The 21839-nt window shown below is 45.7% G+C and overlaps 1 protein-coding gene across 1 annotated transcript in view; it reads right to left on the bottom strand.

The window, feature by feature from the left end:
• Window positions 1-21839, bottom strand: part of POLN (DNA polymerase nu) — a 127529-nt gene that overhangs the window by 52745 nt on the left and 52945 nt on the right. Inside the window, exon 15 of the mRNA XM_010959099.3 lies at window positions 890-947. Within this exon, the coding sequence (XP_010957401.2) occupies window positions 890-947 (58 nt within the window). The remainder of the gene's footprint in view (window positions 1-889; window positions 948-21839) is intronic.

Raw genomic sequence — 21839 nt, 5'->3', positions numbered from 1 at the left:
TACTTTAACGTCATTCGAAAGTTAAGAGCCTAGATCTCTGATTTTTCTGAATATTTTTATTACTGTAATTTTAAAGTGTCGTGTTACTGCTGGGAGTACACTAGACTTTCTGTTGCTAACATTTCCTGTTCTCTCTAGAACTCTTAATGAAGAAAAGGCCAGGCACTGACACGTGGCTGTGTTCCAGCAAGAGCCACGCAGAGACCCAGCCTCACTGCCTGGAAGCTCTCCTCCGGGGAAGCACACGTCCCAAGATGTTCCACTGGGAGGACTTCAAAGGGCTGTGGGAAGCCAAGCCGCTCACGCTTGCCCTCCATGGTCCTGGTTAAGCGCAACTACGAGTGTTTTAACCAAGACTGCTCCTCGCTTCACCGTTTGGCCGTGGCCCTCGGGAAGCAGCAGTCCCCAGGCAGAGGGCGGTGGAGTTTACGCGGTGGGGGGGCCACAGAGCCCGACTCTGCTCACATCGGACCTTTATCTTCTTCAGAAATTTAACCGTCGGCATTACGGTGGAACAGCTTACCAGAAAGGAGAGTGCTACTATGTTTTTATAAACATTTCCAGTCATTTTCAGACTTTAATAGAAGCCAGTTCTACTGTACGTCTGTCTTTCCTGTGTTGGGAAGATGGTGGGGAGGGCTGGAAGGAGGGAGCCGCTCCTCTTGTGTAATTACCCTCTATTTTAACTTATGAACTGCTGAAAGGGAGGCGCCACACCACACAGCTGAGTTTCACTTTTCAATGTACATTTAAATCCTGGTCATGCACATTCAGAGGGGAATTTCAGGAAAGAAAAGCACTTAGTTATATAGAAAAGCAATTACAAACATTCGTAGGTTTTTAAAAAATGTTACCCAAGATTTTAGCAAAGTAGAAAGAAATGTGTTACCTTTAAAATTCTGAGGTTTAGTTATTTGAATTGGGTGCTTGGAGATACCTTGGATATTCTGTTAATAAGAAGAGGAAAATTGCTTCAGTTGAAAATCTGCTCTTAACTTAATCTGTACCATTTAATGGTATATAAAATGTGTCACATTTTACTAAATTTTAACAAAATAACTAATGCCAGTGTATTGCACATAAGTGTATTGATACCCAATACAAGTAATACTGAAAGATAATTTTGGTGGGTGTAAACCAAGCACTGTCAGCAAACATGAGAACAGTTCTTTATGACTCCAGACTCTCCCTTATCATAACTGTGTACAGTAATTCTTTTATCAGGAGCCTGAATTACGACCTTAGCTGCCTTAATGTTCCTAGAGAATATGCTGAGCGCAGGGTTCTGTGGGATCTGTGTCCTTACTTTCCTTTAAACACACACTTTAAGATGGCTATTTGGGGGCCTCCTCTCTAACCGAGACGGCTGCTCTCGGCACTTGGTACTGCTCTCTGGCTCAGTGTTTGCTAGTGGTACCCATTCTACACGATCCCTGCCGGGAAACAGAAGATGAAGGGATACTTCCCAAGTCATTTTATGAGGCCAGTAATATCCTAATAACAAAACCGGACAAAGACATTTCAAGAAAAGAAAACTACAGACCGATGTCCCTCATGAATACAGACACGAAAATCCTAAACAAAATACCAGCAAGTCAAATCCAGCAACAGGACAGTCCCTCACGACCCAGTGGGCTCAGTCCCCCAGTGCCAGCCGTGGCTGGCTCAACATGTGAGAACCATTACTGCCACTCCCCGCACTAACAGGTTAGAGAAGAAGAGTCATTTGATCATCTCAACAGAAAACACATTTGACAGAATTAAATATCCGCTCATGAGAAGAACTCCTTTCAGCAAACCAGGAACAGGAGGGAGCCTCCAACACGGCCAGGAGGGCGGGGGCAAAACCCAAAGCTGCCGTCGTCCTTGACAGCGGAGCAGTCAACGTACTCCCCTTAAAACCAGGGATAGGCAAGGGCGTCCACTGCCAACACTCCTAGTCAGCCCGGACCGGAGGTCCTGGTCAGCTCAACAGGGCAAGAAAAGGCAACAAAAAGCACTCAGTGTGGGGGGAGGGCACAGCGCGGGGGCAGAGCGTGTGCTAGCATGCACGAGGTCCTGGGTTCAGTCCCCAGCACCTCCCCCAAATATAAATAAATCAACGTAGTTACCTCCCTCACAAAACAAACAAACAAAAGACATTAAAAAAAAAAAAAGCATGCAGTGCGACGGAAGGAACAGATGGGCCTTGCTCACTGAAGATGTGACTGTACACAGAGGATCCCATGGAAGCTACAAAGACGCTTCCCAGAACTAGTAAGTATGTTGCCCAAAGTATCGACATAAAGTCAATGCACAGAAATCAATTTTACGTCTACGTAGTACCAAAGACTAATCGGACACTGAAAAGAAATAAACAGTGCCATTTATAACAGCACCCCAGGATGTATTTAGGTACAAATCTGTATGTTGAGAACTATAGAATCCTGATCAAAGAAATCAAAGAACCCCTAAATAAACAGAAAGCTTCACTGTGTTCATGGATTAGAATACTCAACATTAAAACGCCAGTGACTCCCAAACTGATCTATAAATTCAGTATAATCCCAATAAAATGCCAGCAGGATTTTTCATAGCTGTTAACAAGCTAACTCTATAATTTACGGATCATAAGTATAAATGTAAAGTGTAAAACTACGACGCTTTTAGACGAAAACTTAAGAGAAAATCGTTGTAATGTTGTGCTAGATACACACAGACCGCACAGCGTGGTCCACGAAAGGAAGCAGCAAAAAGCTGGACTCCATCAAACTTCTTTGCAAATCACAGTGGATTCAAAATATACAAAGAGCCCCAGGAAACCTCAGCAATGGAAGGCACCTCCAGAACGGCGGAGTGAGGAGCTTGCCGACTCACTCCACGAGTCTTACCCTGACGCCAAAGCCAGACACCAAACACAATATCCTTCATAAGCAGACACAAAGGTCCTCAACAAGACACAGGCTCACTGAATCTAGTGACATGCAAAACGGGGCACATGCCGTGACCAAGTGTGGTTTGTCTCCCAAGTGCAAGGCTGGTTTACAATCCAAAAATAACATAAAACATCAGATAGAATAAAGGACAAAAAACACACCATCATCACAGTAGAACATTAAACGAGTTCAACAAAATCCAACACTCATTCATATTAAAACATCTCAGTTAACCAGGAAAAGAAGGGACTTTTCTACACCTAATAAAGAACATCTACAAAATGTACTCTTTTTCATTAATTCTGGTGTCTAAAGCTGTATGAAACAGGATGTGTTCTCTATCCAACAGCATGTCAAACCAGGGTGAGACCAGGCTGTAACTCATGCACCCAGCCGCAAGCTGTTGGCAAGCACATCCTGACACCAGGGTCATCTGGAAACAAGCACACGATTCCTAAAATTACCCCCCCCAACACCTAGAACATGAGTCTTAATGCGAGTTGCTTTACCGACAGAAAAAGGGATAAATAAGGTTCCCACTTGTGTTCAGAAGGCAGTGAAGTGTAAACTGATGATCTTCAGATGATTATTTTTAAATGAACATGAAGGAAGCTTTTAATTAAATGCCATTTTTTGTTTTACAGTATAATAAATAATAGAATGAGAGAAATTTCATTAAATATCTAACTTATTTGGCACACTTTGTTAATTGTGTTCCATAATTTGAACATTTTAAGGAAAGTTAAAATGTTTTTCCCTCCCCCATTGCCGACAGGTACCAGACCACCCCCCGGGGGCTCCCACTGATCTCAAATGCTCTTCTTCTCTGTTCCCCGCCGGCCATTCTGTCCACAGTGACCGGCTGAGGCAGGAATGACAGCTTTGGCATCTGACTAGGGCAGAGACCCTCCACCGTGAGTGCTGTCTCACTGTCAAGCTGCAGGGATAGAAGAGGACGGGCAGTCCCTGTAAGGCAGCCCCACACAGCCAGGTAAGAGTGCTGCGCACTCCCTGGAGGCTAGAGGAACTAAAGTCGCTGAATGAGAAAAAAAATTTCAACCAGAAATGCATTTATGAAGTGTCCCAAATATGTCTAGAGAGAAGAGTTATTAAAATTAAATAAATCAGCTGTTTAATGTAGAACCAGAACATTTTGATGTAGAGCACCAAAAACATCTATGGAATCTTCTATTATACTGAGTGTTTTCTTCAATAAAAATAACCTTTTTATGTTGTAAGAGTTTCACTGAAAAGTTAGGAATTTGGCACAGGGAGTCCCCACATGCCCCTCACCCAGTTTCCCATATTGCGAGCATCTCCTGTTTCTAGGGCGTTTTGACACAACTAAGACACCAACGTCGATACATTATTGTTAACTCCATACTTTATTTGGACTTCACCAATGTTCACCTGATGTCCTTTTTCTGCTCCAAGACCCCAGCCAGGACACCACATCACACTCAGTCATATGTGTCCTTAGGCTCCTCTTGGCTGTGGCAGCGTCTCAGATTTTCATGTCTTTTATGACCTTGTTTTGAGGAGTATTGGTCAGGCAGATTATCCCTCCACTGGGATTTGCTTGCTGTTTTTCTCATGGTTAGACTGGGATTATGGGCTTTGAGAGGAAGACCGCAGCGGGACAGACAGGCCACCTGACCCTCCTTGGTGATCCTGGCTCTCCTCTCCTTTAAAATTTTTTGGTATCGTTCACAGAACATTGTATTAGTTTTACACGTACAATGTAACAATTTGATATTGCAAAATGATCACCACAAAAAGTCCAGTTGACATCTGTCACCATACTTACTTTTTCTTGTGATAATTTTCAAGATCCACTTTCCTAGCTACTTTCAAATATGCAACACAGTATTATTAAGTATAGCCACCATGTAGTACATTACACCTCCATGACTGATTCCTTTCATAACTGGAAATTTGCACCGTTTGACCCCTTCACCCATCCCCCACCTCCCATCCACCTTGTCAGGCAACCACTAACCTGTTCTCTATATGCATGAGGTCATTTTTTTTTAAGATTCCACATGTAAGTGAGATCATACGTTATTTATCCTTTTCTGTCATACCTATTTCACTCAGCATAATGCCCCCAAGGTCCATCCATGTCATAAATGGCAAGACTTCGTTCTTTTTCCATAACTGCATAATATGTATAATATTTTATCCATTTTCTTTATCCATTCATCCATCAGTGGACATTTAGGTTGTCTCCATGTCATGACCATTGTAAATAATGCCACGATGAATGTGGGGTGCGCATATCTTTTCAAATTAATGTTTACATTTTCTTCAGATAAGTACCCAGTGGAGTTGCTGGATCATACGGTAGCTCTGTTTTCAGGTTTTTGAGGAGCCTCCATACTGGCTTCCACAGTGGCTGCACCAGTTTCCACGCCCAGCAACAGTGTGTGCGGGCTCCCTCTCCTCCACACCCTCTCCGGGATTTGTTGTTTCCTGCCTTTTTGGTAACAGCCATTCTAACAGGTGAGAGGTGGTATCTCCTGGTGGTTTTGGTCTGCACTTCTTTGATGATTTATTGACATTGAGCATCTTTTCAGGTACCTGTTGCCCATCAGTATGTCTTCTTTTGAAAAATGTGCACTCAGACCTTCTGCCCATTTTTCAAATTGGTTTGTTTACTATAGAGTTGTATGAGTTCTTTGCATATTTTGGATATTAACTCCTTATCAAATATACGATCTGCAGATACCTGCCCCATTTGGCAAGTTGCCTCTGCATGTTGTTAATGGTTCCTCTGCTGCACAGAAGCTTATTAGCTTCATGTGGTCCCGCTTGTTTATTTCTGCTTTTGTTGCCTTTGCTTTTGGTGTCAGATCCAAAAACTCATCACGAAGACCGGGGTCACGGAGTTGCCGCTGATGCCTCCTTCGAAGCATTCTGTGGCTTCAAGACTTGCGCTCGAGACTTTCGCCCACTCTGAGCTGACTGTGTGTGTGTGTGGAGGGGGGCAAGCATCCAGTTTCACTCTTCTGCGTGCTGCTGGCCAGTCTGCCCAGCTCCATTTAGTGAAGAGACTGCTGTCCTTTCCCCATCGTATATTCTTGTACATACATCTGTTGTAGATTAATCGACTATATACACTTGGGTTTATTTCTGGGCTCTCTATTCTGTTCCATTGATCTATGTGTCTGTTTTTATGCTAGCACCATATTATTTTGATTACTATAGGTTTGTAATATAGTTTAAAATCAGGGCAAGTGATGCCTCCAGCTTCATTCTTCTTCATCAAGATTGCTTTGGCTATTTGGGGTCTTTTGTTGTTCCACACAAATTTTAGGATTGTTTATTTCTGTGAAAAACGTCATTGGAATTTTGATAAAGATTGCATTGATTTATAGATTGATTTGGGTAGTATGGATATTGTAACAATATTAATTCTTCCAATCCATGAGCACGGAATCTCTTTCCATTTATTTGTGTCATCTTCAGTTTCTTTCATTAAAGTCTTAGTTTTCAGTGTATAGTTCTTTTACCTCCTTGGTTGAATTTATTCCTAGCTGTTTTACTCCTTTTGATGCAATTGTAAATGGGATTATTTTCTTAATTTCTTATTCTGATAGTTTGTTATTAGTGTACAGAAACACAACAGATTTTTATATCGATTTTGTATCCTGCAACTTTATTGAATTCACTTATTAATTCTAAAAGTTTTTCCAATGGAGTCTTCAGGATTTTCTACATATAGCAGCATGACATTTGCAAATTGTGACAGTTTTACTTCTCCCTTCCCAATTTAGATGACTTTTATTTCTTTTTCTTGCCTAACTGCTCCGGCCAGGACTTGCAGTACTATGTTGAATAAAATTGGTGAGAGTGGGCATCCTTGTCTTGTTCCTAGCCACAGAGGAAAAACATTCAGCTTTTCACCACTGAGTATGATGTCAGCTGTGGGCCTGTCATGTGTGACCTTTATTATGTTGAGGTATGTTCCCTCTACACTCGCTTTGCTGAGTTTTTATCATAAATGGATACTGACCTCCTTTTTTTAAAATAAAATTTTAATTTTCAAATAGTTTTAGATTTAGAGATAAATTGTGAAGACAGCAGAGTGCCAATACACCCCTCCCCCAGTTCTCCCACCTTATTAACATCCTACATTAGTACAGTTCATTGGCCACAGTTAATGAGCCTAGTACTGACACGTTATTATCAACTAGAGCCACACGTGACTCACATTTCCTCAGTATTTCCCCGATGTCCGCTTTCTGTTCCGGGACCCCACACAGCATTTAATCATCACGGCCCCTAACTCCTCTGGGCTGTGACGGGTTCTCAGACCTTCCTTGTTTCTGACGACTTTGACAGTTTTGAGGAGTGCTGGTCAGGTACTTTGTAGAATGTCCCTCACCTGGGGTTTGCCTGATGTCTTTCTCACGATTAGACTGGGGACACGGGCGTTGGGGAGGAGGGCTGGAGAGGTAAAGTGTCCGTGTCACCACATCACAATAGCACGGTTCCTGCCAGCAGACGGTTCTCCACTTCCGACGCTGCCCTTGACAGCCCGGCTGAGGTGTGCTTGCTCAGGTCCTCCACCGTAAAGCTACTTCTCCCTCCTCCTTCCATGTGGCACTCTTGGGAAGACGTCACGATGCACAGCCCACTCAGCCTGGGGAGCTGTGCCCCACCTCCTTGAGGGCGAGCACCTACGTAGGTTAACTCCAAGGGGGATTCATCCACTTTCGGAAGGCCAGGATTCGGTCTGAGTTCACTTTGCACTGCTCTCCTTCCCAGGACTGCAGGCGCAGAGGCACTTAATAAACATTGGGTGGATGGATGCAGCAGAAATCAGGAATTAAGTTAAAATGGCAATTTACACATGTGCATTCAATTTGTGATTACTGATATGATTTGGATGACCCCCATCTCACTCATGCAGCAAACACTCCTTTTTAAGCACTTGGCACGTGCTGGCACTGCTGGAAGTAGGGACCCCATCGATTTAACAGCTTTGCAAGTGTATGAAACAACCTCACTGGGGAAAGTTGCTAGGGGGCTGTGGGGAAAAGTTGCTGATGGGAAATGACTGGATTCTGGAGGGCAGAAGGCAGAAGGCAGAAGGCAGAAAACAGTGCACAGAGTCACCGTGCTCTAGTTTATAAAGCTGTTTTCCACAGCGGCCCGGGGGAACCTTCCTGAAACCACTGTACACGTGCACTGAAGATGAACAACTGAGTAGGTAATGGGGGATGGGGGAAGCCAGGCTTCTCATGTTGAGACAGGGAGGAGGCCAGAATGGTCCACGTGGAGACGGACTGCAGACGGAGACCTCAGGATGGGCTCCTGTTTACCTTCACACAGATGCAGATGGTTACATATAGAAACATTCATAGACACGTGTGCATACACAGGTTAGTGTACACACACATCCCCCCACTCTGTCAGCTGAGAGGACCTGGGAGCAATCACGCCCAGGCCCCATAGCAAAGAGCACACCTGGCACTCAGGTCTTGGCCTCTCACACTGTCTCCAGTAAAAGCAACCAGGGCTCCTTGAGATATGGCTGATTCTAGGGCGGGGGCAGGAAATATACGATGAGCCTGGAGCATCTGCAGTGCCGGAGGGTAAGGAAGTGACACACACACACACACACGCACACACGCACACTGAAGAGGTGCGGTCAAAGGAGGAGCCGGCTGAGAGAGCCCCCACTAGCCAACGCTGGAATAATCTGAACAACAAATACTGCCGGGTCGGATAGAGTAAATATCCATGAGATCGTGCGACGTAAATAAGTGACTGGATAAATAAATAAAACTCTTGTCTAGTTTGGGAGACATACCCCTAAATGACACATGCCAGGTTCAAGTGAACAATACTGAGAGAGCCACAGGGAAGTTCCACGGGTGCGCTGTGGGGGAGTAGAGGGAAGTCAGACACGGCAAACCTCCAGGAAGCAAGGGGACAGGAAGCAGTCTCAGAGCCATGTCATCTTCTTTTGTCATTGTCCTTCGGGGCCCATCCCTCAAGGACTTTATGGAAACGGGGGTGGGCCCACACCACGCTCTCCACGGATCACACCTTTCCCATTTCTCTGTGAACGTCTGCTCATGTACGTGGGTTCCTGTCCACAATGTACAGGAAAGGCTTCTGCACGTGTTACCATGGCAAAATCCTTAACCAGAAAAAGCCCCGTCTCTGCAGCCTCGTGCACAAGAGAACACTCATGCATGTGTCCGCCTGGGTGAGCCGTGAATGCCCACGCGTGTGTGTGATCAAAGACCAAGGGCCATCAGAGTGACTGTGGTGGGGATGTGACAACCAGTGAAGAGCCGTCCCATGGGGTGACAGTCTGAATGTGGTGAAGCCCGTGGGCAGTGCCCAGCACCCTGGGCACAGACGGAAGCCTGGTAGTCACAGCCCAAGACGGCATCCAAGGCAGACGTGACTCTAGCGAACGGACGCTGTCCAAGACCAAAACCAGACACAGCGCACAGGAAGAGCTGTCCGTTTCTGAGGAGGAAGCAGAAGGAAACGATAGCGACTTGTAGGTGTCACTCTGGCAGGAGGGCTGGACTCCCCGTTAACCTCCTCAGGTGAGGGCTGACACCAAGTGGTGAAACGGATGTTTCTCCATGCAAAAGCAGCAGTCAGTGCACCCAACGCGCGGGAGTCAGTCGTTACTGACACGGCATCAGCAGTCCCCTCGCGCGGCCCCTCAGTGGAAACGTGGGCCTCCCAGTCCATGAGTCTCCTGGACCCTCCAGAGTGGGCCGCAGGGTGGGCACCCAGCCCCGGGACCGCGCATCAGAGCACTGCTCTGAAACCACCCCAAACTGTAGGAACTGAAAGCACAGTGGACACGACACTCTCCGCTAGGGTACATTCACATGTCTGAAGGCCGCTCCCAAGTCCTCCGTGTGGCAAGCACAGCCAGGCCCCAGCTGCCCTGGGCGCCCTCCCAGCCCCCGTCAACGGCTATGCGCAGTCCGAGGCACCCGTGAGAGGCAGGAGTGACAGAGACCTGGCACTCTCCAAGCAGGCTTTCCTGGTGACTCTGGCACGTTTAGAAAAATAGGAGGCGGATCTAGAAAAATTGAGCGCCAGCCGCCGTCACCTCACACACAGCAGAAGGCAGAGGCGACGCTTCAAGTGTATGCCCTGGCATTTGTTTAAGTGTCAGTAGTTGTAAGTGAAGGCGCCAAGCAGGGAACAGTCGTAACTGGGCAAAAAGGAGGCTGCACCTGCGGGGCCCCTCACCCCGCCTCCCTGCTCAGGCACTGCGTGGCCTGGGTATCCTTGTCAGTCCAGTGATCAGTCACCTTCAGTTTGGCCGAAGTTTCCAAACTGGAGGTGCCACACCGAGGAGGCAGCCGATTGCAGGCACCGTGACGGTAGCCCTGTCTTCACTGTGTGCCCTTGGAACCCCGGGAATGAAGCCCAACAGCAGGAGTAACCCAGCAAGGCACCCTGCCGTCCTCCGCCTCATCTCTACGGGACGGCAGCTCCAGTGTCTCCCGAGCACTGTGCGGGCACCACAGGCTGTTGGGAATAAATGAACAAACTGCGCTCTGCCAGGACGAAGCCTCTGAGGGCGGGCCCGCCTGTGGTGTCACCCCTGTGTCCTCAGCACCTGTGACCCTTCCTAGCACGCAGGAGCAATCCACAAATACTAGTTGAGAGAATGAAACGAAAAAGAAATAATTTTCACAATAACCCAGGCATTAACCATTTCATGGATGAGACGGTGAGACTTCCACAAGCTAAGTGACTTGCTGGAGTCGCAGCGCTGGGAAACGAGCTGGGACCCGCTCTCAGGTCTGCCTAAACTCAGGGATCGGCTGCCTCCAGAGCGCTGTTGGTGCCAGATGTTTCCTGAAATCATGATTCTCAAGAGTACAAGAGAAAACCAAACCTCCGCAGCAGAGACGTGGACAGGACAGCTGGCACAGAGAGTGCAGCACCCCACGCATGTGCCCACGGCGGCGCCAGCGCGGGGCCGGCGCACCGCACTTTGCCTGGCCGCGGGCCCCGCGGGGGCTCGGGCGGCCTCGGCGTGTGCCATGGCCCCCTCTCCCGGCTGCGCCTCCCCCGGACAGCTGCGTGGCCCCTTCCTTCTCCCCATTAACGCTTTTGTTCAGTTGTCACCTCTCCCATCAGTCCCTCTCTGTCCCCCTTGGGAACACTGCCTTCCCCGACTCTACACTTTCCACAGCATTTATCACCCTCCACATCACAACTAACCTAGCACATCTGTTGTCTGTCTTGTGCCCTCCAGCCCCCCAGGCTCCATGAGGGCAGAGGTTCTGGTCCATTCAGCAGCAGCTCCTTGAGCGGCCAAGTACACAGACGTGCTCAGTGAGCGTCTGTGGGATGAGTGAGGAGCGGCAGGATGTGGGGCTGGAGGAGGCGGTGGCGGCACGAGTCCAGGCCCTGAGAGCCCAGGCAGAGGCCTCAGGCTGGCACCTGAGAGGTTCTCAGGCTGCTGTGCAGGACGTGGAGCAAACTAGAGCGGAAACTGGGAGGCGAGAGAAGGGCAGTGGAGGGCAGAGGACAGCAGCAGGCAGACCCCACAGGACCTGGCGGTCAGCTGGGCATGGCAGAGTCCTGCCTGAGGGACCGGGCAGCTGAGGGAGGGAAATGTGACTTTTTCACAGAGAGGCCTGAAGGAGAGCGGAGTGTAGAGAGCCGTGAGGGCTGAGAGCTTGCACGCTGGTGGGGAGCTGCTGGGGAAGGAGGCAGGAGCAGCGAGGAGTGGGGAGCTGAGAGCTGGGAGGGGAACAGGGCCCCAGGGTGGCCCACCCGGAGAAGAGGGAGACAGATGCGAGGGGCCACGCCAAGCCGGGAAGAGGGGCAGAACTAGTCAGCGGCAGACAGCACGCCAGCAGGCTGACGGTGTGGCCGAAGTGGGGGCGCAAGGCAGCGCACAGGGCCCGGACCAGAGAGCGCGGGAGCCTCTGCCAAGCAGGGAAGGAGGCTGGGCCCAGTGGGGCCAAGGGTGCGCCGCCGGCCAGCATGGCTGCGGGGAACAGGCTCCTCTCCCTCCCGCTCTTTGGCCCTGGTGGTCGGTCAGCTGCAGGTCACAACCAGTGCTTTCAAAGGTGTCACTGAATAAGACAAAAAGGAGCAGTGTGCATTGGTCAGAGTGGTGCCCGCTCCCAGCCTCCTCCAAGTGCCGGCGTCCCCGTAGCAAGGCGATGCAGGGGACGTGCTGGAACGCTCCGCTTCACACTGTGGAGAGAGCCATGGGGACTGACGGGGCCGCACGTTTTATTCTATATAGAAACAATAAAGTAATAAAGCACTAACATAACAAAGTATAGAGACTTAAAAATCCCATTTGGGTTTCAAATAGAGGTGCAGATTTAGTGATAATTATCCGATTTATGAAAATCTTGCTTAATCAATATTTTGATAGACACGTAAATGATACCACATAGGGGATATTCAGCAGCAAAGCAGAAGAAGCCACACACGAATAATGTAGAGACCATGGCTAGAGTAACTCAAATTAGCTACCGTTAACATTTATGTGGGACTACCATTTACCGGTGAAAATAGGGCTTAAATATTGGACCAGGAAAGCAAGGCCTCTTCATTTGGTGGTGTAGTCTGAGCCCTGAGACAAATTTCCTAAGAACCTTAACCAAATGACAACTTAAGGGCAGCTCGCACACTGGAAGACAGAATAGAACATTTGCTGTCAGAACAAAAAAGACAGGTAACAAATAGCCCTTACTTTTTTTAGTGCATTCAGAGGGACGTTGGTTAAATTAAACTTATCCTATGCAGCAGGTTTAAAATGTGTAACCCTTATTTCTGCTGATAGCAGGAAAAATACCATAATCTTGCCACTTGTGAAGGACACTGGCTGTTTCGGGCCATGAGGCATCTTCTTTCCCTTTTTCCTTAGAAAATGGCACTCCGGTTTTCATTAGGGCCCTCCCGTCTTTACATCAGCCAGCAGAGCCCATCTTCTGGCCACAGTGACTAGTTCAAGGATGGCCTGTGGCTGCTCCCGACAGAGGTGTAAGGAGATGCTTGCTGAGGGCGTCTGCAAAAGAGGTTTCCTCCTTTCATGAAAGCTACATGGAGAGACGTTGTTCATCCCCACTGAAGGGAAACTCATTAGGTATTGCTAAAACCTACTGGGATGCCTAGGAAGAGAAGCTGAGAAAGGGGGGACAGAAGCTGGACCTGCCAGTACAACTTTGACTGCCAGATCAAACCTTGCCTGAAGCTAGCCCTTCCTTAGACTTCTAAATCAGGTATGCTGAGAAAGACTAATTGTTTAGAGCAATGTAGTCTGATTCTCTGTTACATGCAGCTGGAAGTGTTTGAATGAGTCAGCAGATTAGAGGTGTTTTAATCACCAGTTTGGACTCTTGGGGAAAAGCAATTAGTCGGTGTGGGACTCACGGTCCTCAAAGCCCAGCTGCTCTCCCCTCTCAGTCTTACTCCTCCACTCGTGCTGCTCCTGCCTCAGGTGGTATCTGTGGGGAGGAGCCTACATACCCCACAGCATCAGGATGATGGGTCCCATGTCAACAGCTTGTGGCCAACCGCCCTTGCTGCTCCTGCCGGTGACGCCTGCTAGCACACCAGGGCCAGCATCCGACGGCCCCTCGTCTGCCGACTGGGTCCTGGCCTTGGCCCTGCCTGGCATGGCTAGTCTGTGGGAAACTCAGACGTCTCCTACATGCGGACTGTGGGACTGTCCACCTCATAGCTCCCTCTGTGGCCCAGCCGGAACCAGACAAACGTGGTGGTCCTGCACTTCCCACCAGAGGACCACAGAACCAAGGACCATGGGAACTCATGCCCCTTGGGGCCCATGGAGACTGGGCAGGAGAAAGCCGCCCCAGGCTCCTTGCCTCAACACCCATGCCCTGTCTTGGCTTAGAGCTCCTGGAAAGGACTGCCTCCTCCCAGGCTTCTAGGCTAGAAGCCCAGCCTCACCGCCGTGTGTTACAGGCCACGGGGGTCTAGTCCCCTCCTCTGGCTGCTCCCCAGGGGGTTGGGCCAGAGCCCTTTGAGAGATGCTCGTGCCTCTTCCTCTCAGCACTTCCTCCAAGCCCACAGGAGCTCTCCAGCCTTCCTGTGAAGTGGACCTGCCCCACAGTGTATCTTGCATGCCTTACATTATAAACTTCATAAGGCAAAACTCTGAAAATACAAGTCTCTGAGTCTTGATATTTAAAGAGAAGCTTCTGAAATTAGAAAAATAAATAAAACCTGGAACGCTTTTTGATCTTCATTTCTGATACTTCCCTCGTTTCTGCTGTGCCCTTTCGCAAGTTCTGTGTTGGAAGCCAGAGCTGAACAGAGACTTCTTTATTCTCAGCTGTATCCCCCCCTCCCTCAAAGAAACAGAGGCCTTAGCCCCAAAGAGCAGGCAGTTTCGAAGAAGCAAGAGGTGCTGGGAATGAGATACAAAGCAGACAGTGTTTTGAAACCATCCCTGTGCAACTAAGTATTTTGTCTGTTAGAACTGCCAATAAGAAGGCGACCCTTCCAGGAAGACGGCGTGGACACACTCTCCCTATTCCTCCCGCTGGTACACTAAACGCCCTGACCACTGTGCATAAAGCACCTGTGAGACGGCTCTGACGGCGGGGAGAACGAGGCAGACTGGCTAGGGCCCACAGGACCCGGCTTCCTTTGCTTCATACGTCTCAGATTGGATGCTGGAGAAGCCAGTAACATGGACAGGCCAATGGCCACCGACAAAAAAAAAAGCCCCAGCAAAGGCCTGCTCTCTCCAGCCAAAGGACAGGACAGGGCCAAACCAGCAAGACAGAGAACTTCCACACAAGGGCAGTACCACTTTGGTCAAACACTACAGGAAAAAACCCGCGGCTGAGTTTAGCAAGTTTAGCATTCTTGCTAAAGTCCCTCTTCGTAATTTTCCATCCACTGATCCTCTTCCCCTCCCCATTGGCTGTAAATCCCCAGCTGTCTTTGCTGTATTTGAAGTTGCATTTGCCCTCTCTCCCCTACTGCAATAATCTTGAATAAACTCTTCCTTGTCTGTTTAGCTCTGGTGCAATTTTTCTTTGACAAAATACAACATATCAAAATTTGTGGAAAACAGCTAAAACGGTGCTGAGAGGGAAATTTTACAGCACTAAAAATGCATAATGAGAAAAAAGGAAAGGCCTAAAAGCAATGATCTAAGAGCCCACCTGAGAACCTAGAAAAAGAAAAGCAAAATAAACCCAAAGCAAACAGAAAGGAAATAATAAAAAACAAAAAAGAATAAAACTGAAAACAGAGAAAAACCAATGAAACAAACATCTAGTTCACTGAAATAGCCGATAATATTGACAAAACTCTAGCTAGAAAAAAGGGGACAAGTTCCCAATGTTGGAACGCAACAGGGAAGGTCACTCCAGACCCTGTGGACATCAGGGGCACGGGAACGCTGGTGAACAACTGCATGTATGTCAACCTCTCAACTCAGACGAAGTGGACCAAGTCCTCAAAAAGTACAATCAGAATCGCCCAGTATGAAACACACAGTAAGAACAAGCCTATAAAATGTTAAGAAAATTGAACTCATGATTTTAGAAGTCTCCAAAAAGAAATCATCACATCCAGATGACTTTATTAACAAATTCTGCCAAATAGTTAAAGAAGAATTAATAACAATTCCACACAGCATCTTCCAGAAAATGCATGAGGAAGGATCACTTCCCATGAGACTAGTATTATCCAGATACCAAACCAGATGAAAACAGATCCATATCCCTCATGAATAAACACACAAAAATCCTTTTAAAATACCAGCACATAGAATTCAGCATATATTAAAAAAAATATATGACCCAGCAATTGCACTCCTAAGGACTTATCCTAGAGAATGAAGACTTCAGTTCACACAAAAACTGTACATGAATGTTTACAGCAGCCTTATTTATAATAACCCCAAGCTGGAAACAACTCAGATGCCCTTCAAAACTGCATTGCCACACATACCTAAGAGCTCCAAGTGGCAGTAAATTGCCCAAGGGGAACTTAATATCTTTTTTCAAAATATAAGGTATTTTAAATATACTCTTTTGAAAAAACAATTTTTCTCAAAATTATAAAAAGAATTTTCTATAAAATATATATCTGCTGTTCAAAATATTAAGAAGACTCTTAACTAGAAGAATTCATTCTTTGTATTCTTCAAAATACTACAGTGTTATGAAAAATGCTAATTCATCATACACACAAGCTCCAAATAATTAATATTTACACTGCTGGAGGAAATTTTTTTACCTAATGAATACAAGTGGCAAGAACTAATGCTGTATAATTTTTCCTAAATGTTCCCCTCTGATAATATACAAGCTGTATATAGCACTCGATAACTAAGATTTAAGTCCCCAATTTTATTCATTCCTTTAAGAACATTTAGCGACTACCTGTCATATGGTAGACACCACTCATTTCTGGGATAAAATGCTGAGGCGACTCAAGGAATCAACAGTAGAAGGAGGCAGTCACCAGAGCAAGGGAGTAAGTGATGTCACAGGTTGAGTAGAAGATGCTCTGGGAATGCACACCTGTAATGAAACTGTCGCCAATTAAGATCATGTGAGACTAGACAAATGGGCTACGGGCACAGAACTGAGAGCCTAGAAACACCCATGCCTTTATCAAAGTTCATATCTCGCAGATGCATTCCAAATTATTTTAAGTTACTCAAAACTGTTATAAGTTATCATTGGAATAATATATATGAAAAGCATTAAAACGTAATGATAGAGATTTGGGATAGAAGGGAGAAGTAATTTGGGAGGAACACACTTGGGAAAGGATAAATGGGGGCTTTAAATGTATCCAAGCAAGCTTTTAAGCAGATGATGGATACACAGTAGTTCATTATATTGGCTCCATACATAGAGGAAAAGAGGCATCTGATCGACTTTGGGCGTGGGAAGATGAGGTGGGGCTTCCTGCTGGACACGTTTCCTGAGTAGAGACCAGGAGACCGGGTGGTAATCAGGTGAAGGAGGATGTGCTCAGGGACCTAGGGCAGCAGGTGGGTGAAGGAGGATGTGTCCAGGGACCTAGGGCAGCAGGCGGGTGAAGGAGGATGTGTCCAGGGACCTAGGGCAGCAGGCGGGTGAAGGAGGATGTGTCCAGGGACCTAGGGCAGCAGGCGGGTGAAGGAGGATGTGCCCAGGGACCTAGGGCAGCAGGCGTCTAAAGAGTTGAGAAGAGCAACGGCTCGAGGACAAAGGAAAGAATGAGGGTCCAGGAGTCACAAATCACAGCAGAGCATCACCCACAACCTGTCAAACATCATCTAGCTCCAACTCAAATGCCAAAAAGCTAGTACAAACATGCTAGCAAAATGCTGTGCGTAGAAAACTAAAGGAAATAAAGACTCACAGAGGAACCAAAGCAAAAATCCAGCTAAATAATGATCAGATTTTAACACTTCCAATCAATATATTTTTTAAATATAACATAAAAAAAATTTTTTTTAATGTTAACCTAGAAGAATAATCGGGCAGGACTCTGGACACTAAAGAATTCATAAAATTACAATGTGAAAGGTCAGATATTTTGAATTACAAAATGTTGATAAAGTCTGAGCCAGTATCGCAAATGGCACTGCAGTGAATGAAGGTATTAACAAAAACTGGCCTTGTTGATGGAGAAACATTAGAAGGGACATCTAAAGCCACACCTGATAAGGAGGTATCAGACAACGGAGAAATGCTAAGAATGCAGCTCCCGGCAAGTGCAACAAGAGCCAAGACCCCCAGCACCTTCCCAGGAGAAAGTCTTGGTAAAAAACACGGCAGTTATAAGAGGGACATACAAAACAAGGAGTGACAGGCACAAACTCTGCAGTATCTGAGTCAGGGCGCGAGGAGAGTTCAGGTGAACCTAAGGCCTCAGGGCCACGCGGGCCTGGGATGACAGCGCGCCACAGTCTGGCACGGGGAAGGGTTTGGCCCCACTGTCAACATGCTGCGATCCCGATGATGACCCCAAACCAGACGGCTCTGAGACACTGGAAGACAGCTCGAGAGGGGATCACACGTCCAGGTTTCACTTGATAAAACCTTGGCGCCTACCGCGTCCCAGGTGCAAAGCCAGGCCAGGAGAGGCGTCAATGAGCCGGAAGGAAAGGCCCTCGTCCTCGTGAAGCTCACAACTCAGCGAGGCAAAGAGAAGTAAACAGGCAGTTGAAACACAATGTAGTAAACATCACCGTAGGGGAAGTACAGGGAATATCCAGGAGGGACACTGGACGGAGGCTCTGATAAAGCAAAGACTGGCTAACAATCTAGCCAATGCTAAGAGAACACAAAGAATGCGAGGTTTTAGACGGATTAAGAAGTATGAGGTGGGAGCTTTATTTCCACCAGTTGAAAAGGAAGTGCCCTCACCCTAGCAGTGAGGGAAAGACAGGCAATATATAAGATCCTCACTCCCCTGAACCCAGGGGAGTGAGTGCCCAGCAGAGAACTGGCCAGTGCGGGGCGTGAGGACTCTGCCAGAGGCTGGGAAGGCGCCACGGAAGGGACAAGAAAACAGCACACGGCACTCACCCGGGGCCGGGCAGCTCTGGCCCCGCCGGCCGTCCTCAGAGAACGCATAGCTCAAGAGCAGCAGGTAGAATGCTCAGAGGGCCTTTCCTCAGGGGTGGGGAAGAGTTAGTTTTGGATGAAGCACTTCTCTGGACCCGCATAACAAATCATAACAGCAAGACCAGAAAGGGACAAACTGTTTCCAAGGAACTTAAGTCATCCCAGAACAAAGCTCAGGAGTATTTACGTGAACGCAAAAAGGTCCATCACCCAACCGCGTAAAACCCACAGTCTCTAGCACCCAGACGAAGATGACTGCACGTGCAAAGCAGCAGGAAAACGGACTCATGGTGAGGATAACCATCTACGGGAGCAGACCTGTAGTGGGCACAGGTGCTGAGGTTACAGACGAGGACTTTAAAACAGTCCTCCACTTGGATCCAGTATGTTAAACATTACGGAGAGACACGGATGGCATAAAAAAGATCCAAGGTGAATTTCTAGAAGCGAAAACTAATGTTTGATATGAAAAGACACTCAGTGGGATTAACAACAGATCGGACAAGAAAAAAGAAAAGATTAGTTAACTACAAGATACACTAACAGAAACTATCCAAATTGAAACAGGAAAAAAAATCCTAGGACAAGGAGAAAAATGAGTCTCAGTGAGCTATGGGACAAACACAGGTGACCTAATGTACGTAACCGTAAGTGGAGTTCCCAAAGGAGAGGCGACACAAGGAGGAACACAAAAAGTATGTGAATGAATACTTGCCAGTAACTTTCCAAATGTGATTGAAACTATAAACCCACAGATCAAGAAACTCAAACATAGAAACAAAAAAATTATGCCAAGGTACATCATAATCAAATTTCTCAAAAGTAAGAAAGTGCTTAAGAGAAAAAGCTTTATAGCCTGATTAAAAAAAAAAAAGACACAGATAGAGAAATGAAGATAACGGTGACAGTAGATTTCTTATCAGAAACAGTGTGAGAAGAGGGTAAAGTAACACTTTCAAATACTGAGGGAAAAAACTTCAACTGAGAATTTTATACCTCACAAAAATACCATTTGAAAACAAAAGGGAAAGAAAGACTTTTTCAGGCCTACAGAAGCTGGAAGAATTCATCAACAGCAGACCCACACTGTAAGAAGTGTTGAGAGGTTTCCTTTAGGCAGAAGGAAAGTGACGCCAAACAGAAACCTGGATGTAGACAAGCAGGGAGGAGCCCTGCAACTTTACACGGGTAAACATTCAAGGTTTCTCTTGTTATTTACATCTGTTTAAGAGATGTGGACTATTTAAGCAAAACTAAATACATTGCGGAGTTTGTAACTGAAGTATAAAGTAAAATAAAAGACGATAATAACATAAAAGCCAGGAGAACAGAAACGGAACATTATTGGAAGCTTCTGTACTGTGTGTGGAATGACAGGACTACTGAAGAGAGACTGTGAACTAAAGATGTCCACTGTAAACCCTAAACTAGCCACTAAGACAACAGAACAAAGTGTTACAGCCAATATATCAAAAGAGAGAAAAGAGAATCATTAAAAACTGAATCCAAAAGCAGGCAGAAAAAGAGGCAAAGGGGAACAAAGAACAACTGGGATAGATACAAAGCAAACAGCAAGATCACAGACAAACCTGATCGTATAAGTACTCACATTACATGTGGACGGACTGAACGTCCCAAGTGAAAGGCCGATACCAGAATGAATAAAAAAGCAAGACCAACTTCCTACAGTAAATGCACTTTACATATAATGAGAACAGTTGTTTAAAATTACAAGGATGGGAAAATGCCACGCTAACACTAGCTGAGAGAAAACTGCAGTGGCTATCTTAACATTAATATTAAATCATATTTTTATTATTTTTGCAATTATCTCCATCCTGGATGCCTGAACCACAGTTACTCCATTTTGATTTTTAAGTGCATTCTTTCCTCTAGGTTAAAACAGATGTACAACGCATGTTTGACAGGCCATAAGACAGGCTGTCCATTGACATCAGGAAAGAAGAAAGATTTCAAATCAATAAACTCAGCTTCGATTGGATTACCACAGTCTGTTCATTCTTATTTTGTAGTTGGCTTTATTCCTTTGATATCTATGTAAGTTTAAAAAGCTAAAGCTCTAATGTGTTCTTAGAAACAGTAATTAGTATACATATGTAAACTAAAACAAACATGCTATATAGTGTATATATGTATTTACATGCAATATAATGTGTATGTGCAGTTGAACTGCAATAATTCTACCCAATAAAACTGAAAAAGGAGAAAAAAAAAATAAACTCAGTTTCCACCTTAAGAAATTAGACAAGGGAGAGCAAATTAAGCACAAAGTAAGCATAAGGAAGAAAATGAGAAACATCAAATCACAAATCAATGAAATGAAAAACAAAGACAACAGGGAAAATCAATGCAACCAAAACCTGACCATGGGGAAATAAGTGAAGACACCAATTACTAACATCAGGGATGAGAGAGGCCACATCACTACAGATTTTACAGATAGCAAAAGAATAAGGGAATATTATAGATTACTTTATACCAATGAGTCCAACAGTTTAGATGAAATGAACAAATTCCCTGAAAGACACAAACGACCAAGGCTCCCTGAAGAAGAAACAGATCACACAAATAACGCCGTATCAATGAAAGAAATTGAACTTGTAGCTAAATACCTTCCCGCCTAAAACCTCCAGGCCCAGACGATTTCACTAGTAAGTTCCACCAAATAGCTTTACATAAATTCTTCCAGAAATTGAAGGGGAGGGAATACCTCCCAATTCACTATCTGAGGTTGGCATTATCTAAGTCTGGTCTATGATACCAAGAGCAAACAAAGACATTACAATAAAATAAAAAATAAAAAAAAACTACTAACCAATATACATCATTAAAATAGATGCAAAGACTCTAAACAAAATTTTAGAAAATTTAATCCAACAACATATAAAAAGGATAATACAGCAATACCAAATGGGCTTTATTCCAAGAATGAAGTGTTGGCTTAACAATTGAAAATCTATCAATACAATTCACCATATAATAAATTAAAAAAGAAAAACCAATTAGACAGAATTTAGAGTAAAAAAGAAACCCTTACATTTATGGTGAACTTATTTTTGACAAAAGTGCTAAGGCATTTAAATGAGGGGAAAGGATGGTCTTGGCAACAAATGGTGCTGGAAAAATTGACTATCGATTCACAAAAACATGAATTCAGACATTTGCTTCAAGCCATATAAAAAAATCAGTTAAAAATGGAACATAGATCTAAAAGTAAAACCAGAAACTATAAAACTTCTAGAAGAAAATGGGATGAAATCTTTGCGTCCTTGGTTTAGGCAAAGATTTCTGAGACTCAACATCAAAAAACACGATCCATGTAAGAACACAC

Source organism: Camelus bactrianus, chromosome 2, assembly GCF_048773025.1.
Source record: "Camelus bactrianus isolate YW-2024 breed Bactrian camel chromosome 2, ASM4877302v1, whole genome shotgun sequence".
Classification (NCBI taxonomy): domain Eukaryota; kingdom Metazoa; phylum Chordata; class Mammalia; order Artiodactyla; family Camelidae; genus Camelus; species Camelus bactrianus.
The sequence above is the reverse complement of the archived record's forward strand: the minus strand, read 5'-3'. Positions and strand labels throughout refer to the sequence as shown.